Raw genomic sequence first — 16,090 nt, forward strand, 5'->3', positions numbered from 1 at the left:
AAATGATATTTGTGTGTTGATTTTGTATTCTCAACTTTGCTAAATTCATTTATTAGTTTTAACAGGATTTTTGTGTGTGAAATCTTTGGGGTTTTGTACATATAAGATCGTGTCTTCTGTGAATAGAATAGTTCTACTTAGTAATTTCCAATTTGGATCCATTTTATCTCTTTCTTTTTTTTTTTTTTTGAGGAAGATTAGCTCTGAGCTAACATCCCCTGCAAGTCCTCCTCTTTTTGCTGAGAAAGACTGACCCTGAGCTAACATCCCTGCCCATCTTCCTCTACTTTATATGTGGGATGCCTGCCACAACATGGCTTGATAAGTGATGCTAAGTCCTGGCCTGGGGTCTGAACCAGAGAATCCCAGGCTGCCAAAGCAGAGCGTGCAAACTTAACTGCTAGTCCACTGGGCTGGCCCCATTTTATCATTTTTTTTTTTCTTGCTTATTCTGTCTGGCTTTGACTTCCAGTACTAGGTTGAATAGAAGTGAAGAGAGTGGGCATCTTTGTCTTGTTTCTGTCTTTCTTGTTCCTTTGGGAAAACTTCTCAGTCTTTCACCATTGAATATAATGTCAGCTGTGGACTTTTTGTATTTTGCCTTTATTATATTGAAGTATTTTCGTTCTGTTTCTAAATTATTGAGTACTTTTCATTACAAAATGGTATTAAATTTTGTCCATGGTTTTCTGCATCAATTGAGATGATCATGTGGTTTTTTCTTCATTCTGTTAATGTGTATTACATTGAGTTTCACATGTTAAACCATCCTTGCATTCCAAGAATAAATCCCATGTAACTTGCAATATAGTGTAAGACTTTAAAATGCCATTGATTGTTAACTAATGTTTTGTTGAAAATTTTGGTTTAAGTATTCGTTAAATGTTATTATTGTAGTGTGTTTGGCTCATGTGTCTGTCTGGGCAATGTTGAACTAACAGAATGAATTTGGAAGTCTTCTTTTCTCTTCAATTTTTTTGTAGAGTTTAAGGAGGATTGATGTTACTTCTTTTTCACTTGTTTGGTAGAATTATCCAGTGAAGCTATATGACCCTGGACTTTTCTGTACCAGGAGATAAAGAGATCTTTATTCTTGAATCAGTCTCCTTACTGAATCTCCTTACTGATTCTAAATTGTTCAGATTGTCTGTTTCTTCTTGGTTCAGTCTTGGTAGGTTGTATGTAGTCTGTCTTTTCATTTGATTTTAATTATTTGAATCTATTCTATTTTTTCTTAATCTAGCTAAAGGTTTGCCACTTTTGTTGGTCCTTTCAAAAAACCTGAAGGCTTAGTTTTATTGAATTTTTTCCTATTTTTCTACTCTTGATTTCATTGATCTCTACTGTAATCTTTATAATATTCTTTCTTATGCTAGCTTTGAGTTTAGTTGTTACTTTTCTTGAAATACAAAATTAAGTTGTTGACTTGAGATTTTTTCTTTTTTTAATTTAAGCATTACAGCTATAAACTTCCCTGTTAGTGCTGTTTCCACTGCATCTCATAAATTTGGTATGTTTTGTTTTCATTTGTTTCCAGGTATTTTCAAATTTACCTTCTGAGATTTTAATTGATTCATTGGTTTTTCTGAGTATGATGTTTAATTTCCACATATTTGTTCATTTTTAAAGTTTTCCTTCTGCTGCTGATTTCTAGTTTCATTCCGTTTTGGCCTGGAACAATGTTTGGTGTGATTTCCATCTTTTTGATTTATTAAGACTGGGTTTATGGAATAACGTATGGTCCATCCTGGGGAACATTCTATGTGCACATAAGAAGAGTGCATATTCTTCTATTGCTGAATGCAGTGTTCTGTATATGTCTGTCAGCTTCAGTTGACTGAAGGATTGTTCAAGTTCTCTGTTTCATTATTGATCTTCTGTCTGGTTATTCTGTTCTTTATCGTAGTGGAGTGTTGAAGTCTCTTACTGTTATTGCATTGATGTCTGTTTCTCCTTTCATTTCTCTCAATGTTTGCTTCAAATATTTTGGAGTTCTGATGTTTGGTGCATATATATTTATAATTGTTACTTTTTCCTGGTGAATTGTTCCTTTTATCATTACATGTTGTATTTCTTTGTCTCTTTTGACAGCTTTTGACTTCATTTCTGTTTTTTCTGATATCAGTATAGTCAGCCCTGCTGTGTTTTGGTTACTGTTTACATGGAATATCTTTTTTCATCCTTTCACTTTCCACCCATATATGTTCTAAAGTGAGTCTCTTTTAGGCAGCCTATAATTAGATCCTATGTTTTTATCTAGTCAATCAATTTCTTTTGATTGGAGAATTTAAGTAATTTACATTTAAAGTAATTAGTGTTAGAGAAGGACTTACTAGTACCATTTTGGTGTTTTCTGTGTGTCCTGAGTATTTTTATCCCTGATTTCCTCTCTTACTGTCTTACTTTGTGTTTTGTTGACTTTGTTGTAACATTCTTGGAACCTCTTTTCCTTTGTTTTTGTATGTGCTGTAGATATTTTTTCTGGTTATCGTGTGGATAACATAAAACATCTTTAAGTTGTAACAATCTATTTTAAAACTGATAACTTAAGTGGCTTGCAAAAATTCTAATGTCCATGTCTACTCTCCCTGTATAGGTGTCAAAAATTACATCTGTATCTATTGTGTACCCATTAATACAGATATATCTTTTTTCTTTTTTTTTAGTTTGGCATGTGACCTAACGTTTGCTGCCAATCTTTTTTCTTTTTCTCCTTCTTCTCCCAAAAGCCACCCAGTACATACTCGTAGATTCTAGTTGTGAGTGCTTCTGGTTGTGCTATGTGGAACACTGCCTCAGCATGACCTGATGAGTGGTGCCATGTCCACACCCAGGATCCGAACTGGTGAAACCTTGGGCCACCAAAGCAGAGCACATGAACTTAACTACTTGGCCATGGGGCCAGCCCCTATTCTTTTGTTTTAAAATTCTAAAGAAGACTTCAAAATGGATTTATGTGCCTGAATTATGATAATACAAGGATCCTCTATTTATCTATGTATTTATCTTTACTAGAGAACCCTATAATTCATATGGCTTTGTGATGCTGTAAAGCATCTTTGTATTTCAACAGACTCCCATTAGTATTTTTTATGGGGGAGGTCTCGTGGTTATGAATTCCTTCAGCTTTTTTTTTATTCTGAGCAAAGTCTTAGTTTCTCCTTCAATTTTGAAAGACTGTTTTGCCAGATGTGGTATTCTTGGTTAACAATTACTTTCTTCCGCACTTTAAATTTACAATCCACTGCCTTCTTGCCTGCAAGATTTCTACTAAGGAATCTGCTAATAATTTTATGGAAGCTCCCTTGTATGTAATGATGTTGCTTTTCTCTTACTACTTTCTAGATTCTCTCTTTATCTTTGTCAGTTCTCCCACCTGGATAAATTTTCAGCCTTCAAGTAGACCATTAGGGTTTATCTTTCCAATAAAATATGAAACATAGACTGTCTTCAGATACCAGGGAGAGGAATGAAAACAATGCAGTCACAGTTTGACCATGGACTGTTTATTGATTTAGAAATGAGACAGCTAAAGTGCTATGTTCCACTTGTCCCATGGAAGATTATTTCTTGCTATACTAAATCATGCCTGTCTTTGTCCAGGAAACACCCCTCTCAATTCCAACAGGCATGGGGAGGATTAATATGAATTCTATACCTAATGATGGTAGTGCAAAGAGTATTGAAGATGGTGTCTTCTTAGTTGCAACAAAAAAATTCTCACCAAGAAGATGAAATTTCCAGAGTTAATAGACGACTTAATATATGGTCCTTAAGTCTAAGAGATCAACATTTTCTGTACTTTAGAGTATTAGTTGAGTAGAGATGTGAAGAAAGCAAGCAGCAGCACAGTGCCATAAGAAAGGGTTATGTAATGGGAAAATGCAAGCCCTGTGAAGATTTTATTTTTAGTTTATCATTAACCTTTTCTGTGCTAATATGAAGCTGTTGTCATATTAAACTAGTTGGTGGATTCCTTCAAAACGGGTCTTTCTACTTTGAAGGGATGTCCTAAGTGACACCCGTGTTTTTCTTCTGCAAGGGTGGATGTGACTGTAGCCCACTGGATTGGTAGGCTGGCAGCACTGAGCATGGGTCTCACTGGTCCGATCCAGGAAGGGCTCTGTGTCCCTGAAAACATCATCTCTTCCAGCTTATATGGACTGAGCTTAGAGAAAGGTCAACAGCCTCCTGTCTCCAATTTAATGAGGTTTCTGTTTATTTTCTTGGCAGTGAGCGTGAAAACTTCACCCTATTTTTACTTTCCACTTTCAAACTGACCACTTAAAAAACCATCTCCCTGAGAAAGATGTATCTTTATGAAGGGGTGGGACTATTAGAGGTAACAGGTGACTTCATGAGCCCTGGTTGAAATGTAAAATGTGGATGTGGAATCTGAAACACTTGGGACTGAGAGACTCTTAGTATGACCCTAAGGGAGGTGGCAAGGCAGATAAAGCAGGGTCCTATCTTGGTTAAACAACTGTTTTGTTGTGGATCTGGAAGGCATTGTGACATCACTCAGCTAATTCTGCCTTCTTTCCACCTGGTTTAAGCCAGGTGTGAAAAGACACACCTGACAATGAACAGGGTGGAATCTTGCCTTTGGAATGCCCTTTAGATTCTTGCACCTGAAGGAAGATATGAAGAAAGAATGCCAGTTTGAGTGACTGGGGTCCCCATGTATGTACATGGTGTCACTAAGGTGCCAGAATCTCAAGGGCCTTCCTTCTGGAAGGAAATGGGAGCAGCCCCTTGGTGTTGCTTTTTCCTCAAATGTGTGTTAAAAGAGGACAGAGAAAGCCTTGCAGTAGATTAGATTGATCTTTTGAATTTGCTTCTGAATGTTGTCCGTTTGCTAAGAAAGCTTTTCTTTGGTTTTCCTAGGCTCCTCTTTGCAGTGCGGTTGGTTCCCTTCTTTTCTCTGCTCATCCTGCAATGGAAGCAGTGGCCTATCTGTTGGCCTAGAGTCTTATAGGAGAGACCATCACTTTTGTCCATGAAGGACCTGGGTTTTCTTTCAACTTTCTGTTTTCTGTCCCTCTTTCTTCATCATTTCCTCTTTTGACCCAAGTGATTATTGGTGTCTTCTCTTCTGTAGATGATATTTGGTCTCTTTATTATATCAGTCTTCTGTTTATTCGGAAATAATGACCTCAGCAAATGTATCCTTAGAGATATTTAGGTCAGCCTAACTTGGTTGGATCTTGCTGCTAAAAGAAAACGGCTATATATACTTAAAAGAGAGAGTATTGATGCCTCATCTTTCTTCTCATCTCCTTTCTTGGTTCCCTTATGGCCCAAACTATGAAAGATAAAGTTATACATCTGTGCAGTGTAAAAGATAGGGCATTTGTGTTTTGACAACTTCTAATATAACATCCTGCTTTCTGCTTTATTTACAGGTTGTCTTCAACTGCTCTTCTTTTTGGAAGTACTGTTTCTGAAGATTTTGTATTTCCAATGTCTAAGGCACAAAGAAGGGTCTGTTGATAGCGTATTACTTTAGGCATGGAGAGCCTGACTGCTCCCCATATCCTGCCTTGTTGTGGTGACCTATGGGTCTTCATTTCTGTATTATTGTCTCCCCTCCCCCAGATATGGATAGTGCTGGAAGCAGCCACTATCCCCTTGAAGCCCCAGAGGACAATGATCTTCCCATGGAGAAGTACTTCATGGACAAGCAACCTGTGAGTGAGTTACCCTCTGACCAGGCAACTGCTGATATGCTGTATAGCCCCACCCTCTGTCTGGAAAGGAAGTGCAAAGTCTCAGGTGACCGCAAGCCCACTGACATCACTATGGAAGACCTGCTAGAGGACCCTCTGCTGAAAACCAAGCGAAAACAGGTCCCCAAAGGTGAGCTCAGTCAGTTTGGGATGCTGCTCAGTGGCCTGTGCAGGTAGCCAGAGGTGGATGGAAATGAGATATGCTGCCTACCTTAGCTTTAGTGCACCTAGTGGAAGTCATTGGGTGGAACAGTGGAGATTTCCATTTTCACACCCTAGAGGTGATATGCTCCAGGGTTGCATACCAACCTGGAGCCTGGTGAAAGCGTCTCACACCTCCTGAACTTGAAAACCAGATGCAGAAGCTGAAGTCCAAAGATGGCCGAAGACAAAAAGGCCCCCTCTAAGACTTGGTGACATGCTCAAGTAGAGATACTGACCACACCCCCCTAACACTCCCAGTAGTGATGCATGAGACGGTTTGTCCTGTCCCCCTGACCCACCCAAGGATGTTTTGATTAATTTGTATTTATTTATGCATTAGATGACTGTCCTGAGAGGGAAATGACAAACAATTCCTCTAACCACTTAGAAGAACCATGTTATAGTAAGCTGACCAACGTGAATGTGTGCATTGAATTAACAGGGCTTCATCCAAAAAAACAATGCCACTTGCTGCAACTTAGAGAACAGTGGGAGCAGCAGGTGTCAGAGAACAAACCTGGCTGGCATGGGAGGAAGGAAGTGACCCAGGCAATTCAGCCTAGGGCTGTTACCCAGGTCAATAACATCTCTGAAGAAAAACACTGCAGGAAAGGAACAGATGCTAGAGGCAACAGAAGGTGGTTGGAAGAGTCCCTCAAATCCAGTGACAATAAACAAGGTATGTAGAGACCAGCCCTCCCTGCCCCACTCCTCGAGGCTGCCTCACCCATCCTTTGTGAGAAAGGGCCCGTCTACGGACCTGAGAGCCATAGCTGTTGACTAAGATATGGCAGGCGGGGAGTGCTTTCATGATTTCCTTCCAGCCTTCTCACTTTCCCAGGAATGTAAAGTGGGAAGCGCAACTGAGAGGAAGGAGCTTAGCTTCCTAAGCTGCTCCTCGCTTAGCCCTCTGCTGGGCAGGAAGGGACATCTGAGTGACCCCAGGGGCTTGTCACTGCCCTCACTTCAGTCTCAGGCTGTGTCCAGTTAGTTGGTCCTGAGCACCCTGGCTTGCCATTCTTGGGAAGGTCCAGCACTCAGGCCCAGTGGGTGGAGGAGGGAGAGCAGGAAGGGCTGACTTGTGCCTTCTTCTCTGGGGCCCTTTGAAGAAGCTTGCCACTTGGCATTTAATGGGTTAACCTATTTGCTGTTTGAATGTGGTGTAATTGAAATATTAGTGCTTTGAAACATAATTGGTCTATCTTTAAGAACTGAATCTGTGGGGTCAGCCCAGTGGCATAGTGGTTAAGTTCTCACACTCCACTTTGGCAGCCCAGGGTTCTCAGGTTCAGATCCCAGGTGGAGACCTATCTATAGTTTGTCAAACCACACTGTAGCAATGTCCCACGTAGAAAACAGAGGAAGATTGTCACACATATTAGCTCAGAGCCAATCTTTCTCATTAAATTAAAAATTAAATTTAAAAAAACCTGAATCTGCCCCAGTGATTAGTGTTAACAGTGGGCTTTTCTGTCTGTACCAGCTACAGCTGTGTAACGCCTGCTTTTTCCTCCCCATTCTCCCACCCCATTTAGGCTGTTCTGTATTTTCTGGGTCTCTGCCCATGCAGAGCCGTTCATCCACCAATGCAAACAGCAAAAATCAGACTCACCAAAGCTGCACCCCAGCCTTGTGCTTACGTTCCAAATGGCAGAACATTAAAGAAACCCAGAAGACAGATGTGCTGTGCACAGACAGAGAGGATTACCAGGCTGCCTCCCTGCTGCAGAAATATACCAGCAACAATAGTGAGAAACCATCTGGAAAGAGAATGTGCAAAACCAAGCACTTGATCCCTCAGAAGCCGGGGCAGGGTTTATCACTGACAGGGAACTACTATGTGGAGAATGCTAATGGCAAGGTACCTTTTGACACTCCCCTCCTGAGTCAGGCTTGTATAGGTGCTCCACCCATCCCTGCTTCCCCAACTGCTTCCTGCTTCTTGAGAAGAAAGCTTTCCTTTTCCTGGATTCCTCCCCAAGAGCAATTCCTCTTTATAGGGGGCGTGTCTCCTAAGTGTTGGTGAATTTTCAAGCTAGTAAGAATGTACCCTCTTCTCCCAACCGTCTGTGACACTACCTCCCTGCCTCCCTGCCCACTCCCTGACCCCCAACCAATCTCCCCTAAACAAAGGAAAAGGAAAAAGTGCCTCGTTCCAGTCAGGGAAGAGAAGAGGTGGTGTTGGAAGCCAGCCTTAAAATGTGTGCCCTGCCTGGTTTTGTGATAGGGGACCATCCTGAGGTTCAGAAAGCAGCTGGAGCCCAGTTCCCACTATGATCTGTCACCAGCCAAGCAGGACCGAAAGACCTTCAACCATTTGCAACAGTTGCTGCCAGCTTCTGAGTCCTTGCAGCTGTCACATTCAGGCTCCCCTTCAGAGACCTCCCCTTTGCCCCTTATTCCACCTATGCCACCGGAAGCACGGAGACTTATTGTCAATAAGGGTGCTGGAGAGACTCTCCTGCAGAGGGCCGCCTGGCTGGGCTATGAGGTGAGTGTCTTTGTGGGTTCCTGGATTCAGAAACCACTGGCTGCATAGGTAGAATGTTGGAAGTTGGCCAGCATCCTCTGTGTTGGTCCTTTGAAACGCTTTCTGAGTTTGGTGGTACTTTTTGTTGTTGGTTGAATGTGCTGTTGTTCATTTCAACATGTCTGTTCTGGAGATCAATGGATTACCTGGAGAGGACTTTAGGGAAGGATTTGGTAGTCAGCTCAGTTACTCAAAGATTAAATTCCAGTGGCAGCCCATTGGTTTCCTGTGAGCTGAGAGAAGCAGCACCAAGGAGGACTGGGTATAAGTTCTACATGGCACTGAGCTAGATCCCCTCATGCCAAGCATTTGCTCATTACTACTCATGGTTGAGAAGGGACACTTCTGTTTCCAGCAAGCACTGGATATGAGAGGAGGGAGGGAAGGAGGATGGCCCACTCTACCTACCATTGAGGACAGGGCTCCTGGCCTTGCCTTTGATCTTGGCATCATTTCCACCAGTCTCCTTTTGGCACCAGAGTCCTCAAGAGAACCTCATTGGTCCTTTAAGTAAGTTTCCATTTTGGTGGATTTGAGTCCTGGAGCAAGGAGCAATTTGAACGAGCTCTCCTTATGTATACCATTTCAGACTATCAGGCCTTTGATGGTCCATGTGGTTTTGAGACTTTTGATGTAATAACTGGTTTCGTTTATTGAAATTACTGCCACTTGAATAGTAGTTGGAATTTCACTTCTTACATTTTGAGATATTAGTTGAATATTCAATACGTAATTGCACAGGTTGCCAGTTATAATTTCCAGCTTTTTAACTACAAGATGAAAGCTTTCAACTTTGAGTCCTACTTTTGGGACGTTTTACGGCAGAGTTACCTTAGAATAATGGTTTGGGTCAGCTATGGCAGTTTAAACTTTTTAAAGTTGAACAACAGTTTGCTTCACATGGTGAAGGTACAGTTTGAATGCATATGTTTGCAAAAGTTTCCCTGAAGTTAGTCTCCATCGTTGTTTCCTTTTGAACTGTCTTCTACTTTGCTTATACTATGTGCAAGAAAAAGGCTGTCTGGGCTTTGTGTCCTGTTAATCTGGTTCTTGAAGTTTAGAAACAACGTCTGTCTTCCGATCTTTATTAACAGATCACCTGCATAGCCAGAGACACACAAACATCCTGGTAAAAAGGCTTCTCTTTCTTCGGCTAAAATGTGAATGTCCAACCACATGCTTTTGCATTTAATGATGCTAGTTAACTTTTCCATGAATAAAATAAGTCATGTTATTTAAAAAATTAATAAGACTTTTCAGGTTAATGGCTTTTATTTACATTTTGCGGTAAGTAGCATTTGACTTACAACCAATTAATAGAGAATTGTCCTACAAAGTCAGTTTGATTCTGTTTAGGAATGGGTGAGCTGTCCTTCAGACACTCCAGTTTCTAGTGTAAAACGTAAACCAAGAAATATATTGGATAGATGGACTTGTCCAGGCTCTTAACCATTCTAACAGTTGGTGACATCTGATATTGTTCATTTACAGGCCTTCAAACTAGAAGGATGTAGTTAGCATACTTGACCCCAACAGAGAAGGTTTTAGGGACGTTCATCATTGCTGGATTGCATCTATAGAGCTGGGGCTGGATTGCACCTCTAGAACTGGGGCTGTTCACGGGTCTTTTGACTCTTAGTGGTGAACCAGGTACTAAAAGACATGAATTATAAGTCTCATATGTTATGTAAACTTTAACTTGAGTTTTCTCCTCTCTTGTCCTCTATTTCACCAAGTGCTGAATAAGAATAATGCTGTCTTCTGTTTGTGATATCTCATAGATATTACTGTTGGATAACATCAAATACATTCATTTGGGGAATGAAAAGTAGTATGTGATTGTAAAACAGTTAAGACAAATGATGGCAAAAAATCTGACCTTGCTGTCCAGTTACTCCTGCCTTTGCTGTCATCCTCCAGGAAAAGAAAGTTAACATACTCATCAGCCTTGACATCATCTCATCAACCCTATTAGCTGAGAAACTTTCCACATGAAGGCCATAATTGTCAGAGCAAATAAACTCTGGGTTGATACAGACACCAGGCAGGCTGCTGGAACCTGGGTAAATGGATCTGTGGAAAGTGGTCACTGGTGCTCAGACCCGATCCCAGAGCCATGTGATGGGGCCTTTCCTTGGCAGAGGACACAACTCATTAGCTTACAGCTGTCCACTGGAGTCTGGCTAGTGAGGGCTTGCTAAAAGAGTGGCAGCTTCATATGATATCCTGGCGCAGTATCCAGGGTTGCAGGGTAGGTGGCCTGGGAGCCCAGACAATTGTAGGCTTTATGGCAGATCAGGATCTGAATAAAGAAATGTGTTGGGGGCATGTTTTCTGTCTTCCTCCTTTTGTTTTGGAAAGGAGCTACTTTAGTGACCTGAAGCAACAGGGCACCAATGGCCAGGTGTGCCAGCTTGCAACATTAGGTTCACAGGGTGAACGTGTGGAACATTCTAGTTAACTTCCAAGTGAGTGGTCACTTTTGACTGACATGTCCTAGAAAGGGCATAAAAGGTCTTTCAGAACCCACCTCACATCTTTAGGTGGCTAGAATGACACCTCTTTTAGGTTTGACAGATGAGTCATTTGAGAGTTGTCACAGGGAAGCCTGCTGTGAGTCCACTGAGCTCCCCCTTACCAAGTGGTAGGTCCCCTTCAGGCTTTGCCTTCCCTCTTCCCCTCCACATTCTCAGAACTTGACAACTCTACTGGGCATGATTTGTAGGAAAATAGTGTAATTTGTTTTCAGGTTGCAAATACCGTTCTATATGTTTGAAACTTTCTTAACCAAGGTAATACAACATTGAATAAATTACTGCTCTGTGTACTGGGAGCAGTGTGTCTGTGAGGGTGTGTATGTTAATTAATAGACTATTTTTTAAGCAGTTTTAGATTTACCTAATTGAGCAAAAATTCAGAGTTCCCTTACACCCTTCTCCCCCGAAGTCTTAACATGAACATCTTGAATTAGTGTGCTGCATTTGTTAGAACTGATGTGTCAATAATGATGCATTATTAACTAAAGTTCATACTGTTTCTGTTGTACAGTCTGTGGTCTTGATAACTATTAATAATTTTAACATGACAAAGAAGTGAAATTAGTAACTGATTTTAATGCAAACTTTTTACATAGAACATATTCTAAAAAGCTGGAGGGGAAGACTTTTATTTAGTTTCTGAAAGGTACAGGTTGATTCCTGTCACTAACTTAAGTAAATATGAAAATATTATATTGATTCAGCCCCAAGTAGGGTGGAGAATGAGGCAAAATAGAGATGAGGTTATTGAAGCATTTTGTGTGGTACATAGAGGGAAAATCCTCTTTAATTCTAATATTAAAATGGAAGAATTTTCTTCTCAGGCTCTGATCTTTATAGGAGCATGAGGACCTGCCTAATTTCCCAGGCTCTTTAGGTTGAGGAATGTTCTCTAACTCATTTAATCACTCACTGTGAATTGTTCTTATATACTGTTATCTAAACTCTTCATCCACTACCACCTAGTGAATGAACCCATCAAGTAAGAATGCCCGGTACTTATCAGTGCATCATCTAAGATATTAGCAGCTTGGATCTCTCTGTGCTCACCATGCCAGGCCTTGGGCTGAGGGCTTTCATAACTGATTGCAACCTATCAGCAGCCCTATGCTGTTATTATTCTCCTGTTTCACAGAAGAGAAAATGGAGGCTTGGAGAAGTTCAAGGGTAACTTCCACAGGGCTAGGCAGCTGGGGCTGTGGAGCCAGATTTCAAGGTGCGGGCAGATTTAAACCTGCAGAACCCTTGACAACACTTTCCCCATCACCAAGCCTTCCACACATGCTCTTGCCCACTCACCAGGATGTCTGCCCATGCTACAGTGGGTTCTCAGGCCTGGAGATGGATGTCTTTGAAAGTGGACACTGCAAAGCTGTGAAGAGGTTATTATTATGAGGCTCATTGTATGGTGATCTGATGGCATCCATCTTTCTCCTCTGCATAGGAATTAGTCTTGTACTGCCTGGAAAACAAGATTTGCGACGTGAATCATCAAGACAATGCAGGTTACTGTGCCCTGCATGAAGCTTGTGCAAGAGGATGGCTCCGCATTGTTCAATACCTTGTTGAATATGGTGCTGATGTCAACTGCAGTGCCCAGGATGGAACCAGGTTAGTGGCATGTCTTGCTGGTGGCTAGGGAGTAGTTCTCAGGGATGTAGAGAAACACCTAGAGGGAAGATGGCAAAATCTTTTGAAATTGAATCATAGAGATATTTCTGGAAAAGTAGATGTAACTGAAACGTTTGGGACATGAGAGAAAAACTGGCGTAGTAAGAAGCACCAAGAGTCTGTCTCTTCACCTAGACAACAGTTACATTGGCAGAATCTGTCTGATGTAACATAGCTACTTTTGAACTCTTCTGGAGTCTTCTGCAATTTCCAGGAAGGCTTAGATATTGCACCAAAATTGCACTTAATTTTGGGCAACTTCAGCTTCTTACCTCAGTAGCAGTTTACTTGTCCTCCATGAGTAGCCCTGTTGCAGGCAGCTGTGTGTGTGTTCCTGGAGCAGCTTACAGGCACCTTGTTGGAGCCAGGATGGGAAAAAATATTCTGTTCTCCAAATTTTGGGGATGTATGCTCTGATTGCTGCTTCTCATGATGGATTTGCTGTAACAGAAGTGGGCAGCCAGTGTTGTAACCCTTATCACCATTGTTACAAGTCCCTCCTCCTCTAGCCAAAATATTTTCTTTCTACCCCCTTAATTTTCTCTTTTTTGAGCCAAATGTTAAGAGTAGGACATTCAAAAGCAACCACATATACAAGTGAATCTAGGAAGTCACTGCACACACCCAGGAAATGAGACAGCCTAAAAAAGACCTGAGAAGAATTTACACTTATATCCCATGCTCATCCCCAGCACAGAGACATCCTACAACAATTAGAGAAGGAAAAAAAGCAACCAGGTTACTACCTTATATGATTTATATGTTTAGTTTTCAACAACAAAAATATCACAAGACATGCAAAGAAACAAGAAAGTGTCACGCATTTAAAGAAAAAAAATAAATCAATAGAAATTGCCTCTGAGAAAGATGAGATGGTGGTCTTACTAGGCAAAGACTCCAGAACAACTTAGCCGTGCTGAAAGAGATAAAAGAAGACTTGGACAAATAAAGAATGTATGTACAAAATGGAAATATTAGTAAAGACAGAAAACATAAAAAGGAACTAAAAGGAAATTCTGGAACTGAAAAACTACAATAACTGAAATAAAAAACTGAGGGATGATCTAGTGGCATAGGGGTGAGTTCGTGTGCTCTGCTTTGGTGGCCTGGGGTTCGTAGGTATGGACCCAAGGCGCAGACCTACACACCACTCATCAAGCCATGCTATGGAGGCATCCTACATAGGAAACATAGAAAGATTGTCACAGATGTTAGCTCAGGGCCAGTCTTCCTCTCACACATGCTCAAAAAGGCAGATTTGAGCAGGCAGAAGAAAGAATCAGAAAACTTGAAAATAGGACAATTGAATGATCAAATCTGAAGAACTGAAAGGAAAAAGATACATGAAAAGTTAAAAGACCTTAATTGATCTTTACAGTACTGTCAGTTAGATCAACATATGCACTGTGGGTTTCCCAGAAGGAAAAGAGAGGCGAAAAAGGGCAGAGAAATCATTTGAAGAAAAGAAAGTCAGAATTTTTCCAAATTTGATGAAAGACTTGAATATAAATATTCAGGAAGCCCAAGCAGCTCCACACAGGATAAATTCAGAGGCCCACACTGAGACACATTATAATCAAACTGTTGAAAGACAAAGACAAAAAGAATCATGAAAGGAGCAAAAGAGAAGTGACTTAGCATGTAGATGGGTCTCCAATAAGGTTATCAGCAGATTCCTCATCAGAAAGCTTGGAAGTCAGGGGTTAGTAAGAGATATATTCGTAATGCTAAAGTAAAAATTGTAAACTAAGAATTTTATATCCATCAATACTGACATTCAAAAATTAAGACATTCTCATATAAAGAAAAGCTGAAGAAGTTTGTTAGTAGTAGAACTACCCTGAAAGAAATGCTGAAGGGAGTACTTCAGGTTCAAATGTGACACTAGACAGTAACTTAAAGTCCTGTGAAGAAATAAAGATCTCTTTTAAAGGTAAATACATGCACAATTTAAAAGATAGTTTTATTGTAGCTTTAGTTGTGACTCCACTCTTTTTTTCTAAATGATTTAAGAGACTAATGCATGTAAAAAAAATTATTAGTCTATATTTTTGGAAACCATTTTGTATAAAGATAGAATTCTCTGATATCAGTAACTGAAAGATACTCATCAAGGATTGAGCTGTATGGAGTAGAGTTTTTATGTTAATGATATTAAGATGGCTATATTCACATTAGAGGATTATAAACTAGAATGTTACATGTATAACAATCAAAAACAGCCAGGGAATATACACAAATGAAATGAAAATAGAAGTGAAACATTTTACTACAAAAAAGTAACTCCACACAAAAGACAGAGTGCAAGAAATGAGGGCCAAAAAAGGATGTAAGCCATATTAAAAAAAATAGAAAAATGGTGTAAGTCTCTTCTTATGAGTAGTTAATCTAAATGTAAATGGATTAAACTCTCTAAATCAAATGACAGAGATTGGCAGAATGGATTAAAAAACACAATCCAACTATATGCTGGCTGTAAGAGACTCACTTTAGATCCAAAGACACAGATAGCTTGATATCGAAAGACAGAAAAAGATATTCTGTGCAAACAGTAACCAGAATTCAGCAGGAGTGCATATACTAATATCAGACAAAATAGACTTTAAGTCAGAAAAGGTTTTGAGACCTTTTGACATTATATATTAATAAAGGTTTAATACAGCAAGAAGATAAAAGTTATAAACATTTATGTACATAATAACAGACCGTCAAAATATATGAAGCCTTAATTGACAGAATTGCAGAGAGAGATATAAAGTTCTGTAATAGTAGTTGGAGACTTCAATATCCTACAGAATCAACCAGCTAATTCTTATGGACCCATAAGAACACTACCCAACAACAGAGTACATGTTCTTCTCAAATGCACATAGGACATTCTCCAGGGTAGACCATATCTTAGGGCACAAATTAGGTCTCAATAGATTTAAAAAGAGAGAAATCATACAGGGTATCTTCTCTTACCACAATGGTATGAAGTTAGAAGTCAATAACAATGAAAACTGGAAAATTAGAAAATTTTTGGAAATAAAAGAACACGTTTTTAAACAACCAATGTATCAAAGAAGAAATCACAATGGAAATTAGAAAATACTTAGAGATGAGACAAAAAAAACAACCTATCAGAACTTATGGGACATAAGAAGTTATGCAGAGGAGAAATTTATACATATAAATGCTTACATTAAAGAGAGTAAAGTTCTGAATCAGTGACCCAACTTTACAACTTCAGAAACTTGGAAAAGAGAACAAACTCAGCCCATAGAAGGAAGGAAATACTAAAGATTAAAGCAGATATAAAAAAGAGAATAGAAAAACAAAAGAGAAAATTAATGAAACCACAAGTTTGTCCTTTGAAAGATTAACAAAATTGACAAAACTTTAAATTGACTAAAAAAAGGAAAATACTCAAGTTGCTT

At 39.9% G+C, this 16,090-nt stretch overlaps 1 protein-coding gene across 1 annotated transcript in view; it reads left to right on the forward strand.

The window, feature by feature from the left end:
• Nucleotides 1-16,090, forward strand: part of LOC124232365 (BCL-6 corepressor-like) — a 62,163-nt gene that overhangs the window by 20,245 nt on the left and 25,828 nt on the right. The window contains exons 2-6 of the mRNA XM_046649317.1: nucleotides 5,599-5,859; nucleotides 6,274-6,612; nucleotides 7,469-7,794; nucleotides 8,161-8,424; nucleotides 12,445-12,611. Of these exons, the coding sequence (XP_046505273.1) occupies nucleotides 5,601-5,859; nucleotides 6,274-6,612; nucleotides 7,469-7,794; nucleotides 8,161-8,424; nucleotides 12,445-12,611 (1,355 nt within the window). The 5' untranslated portion in view covers nucleotides 5,599-5,600. The remainder of the gene's footprint in view (nucleotides 1-5,598; nucleotides 5,860-6,273; nucleotides 6,613-7,468; nucleotides 7,795-8,160; nucleotides 8,425-12,444; nucleotides 12,612-16,090) is intronic.

The sequence above is a fragment of the Equus quagga genome, unplaced genomic scaffold, assembly GCF_021613505.1.
Source record: "Equus quagga isolate Etosha38 unplaced genomic scaffold, UCLA_HA_Equagga_1.0 HiC_scaffold_51_RagTag, whole genome shotgun sequence".
In the NCBI taxonomy this organism is placed as follows: Eukaryota; Metazoa; Chordata; class Mammalia; order Perissodactyla; family Equidae; genus Equus; species Equus quagga.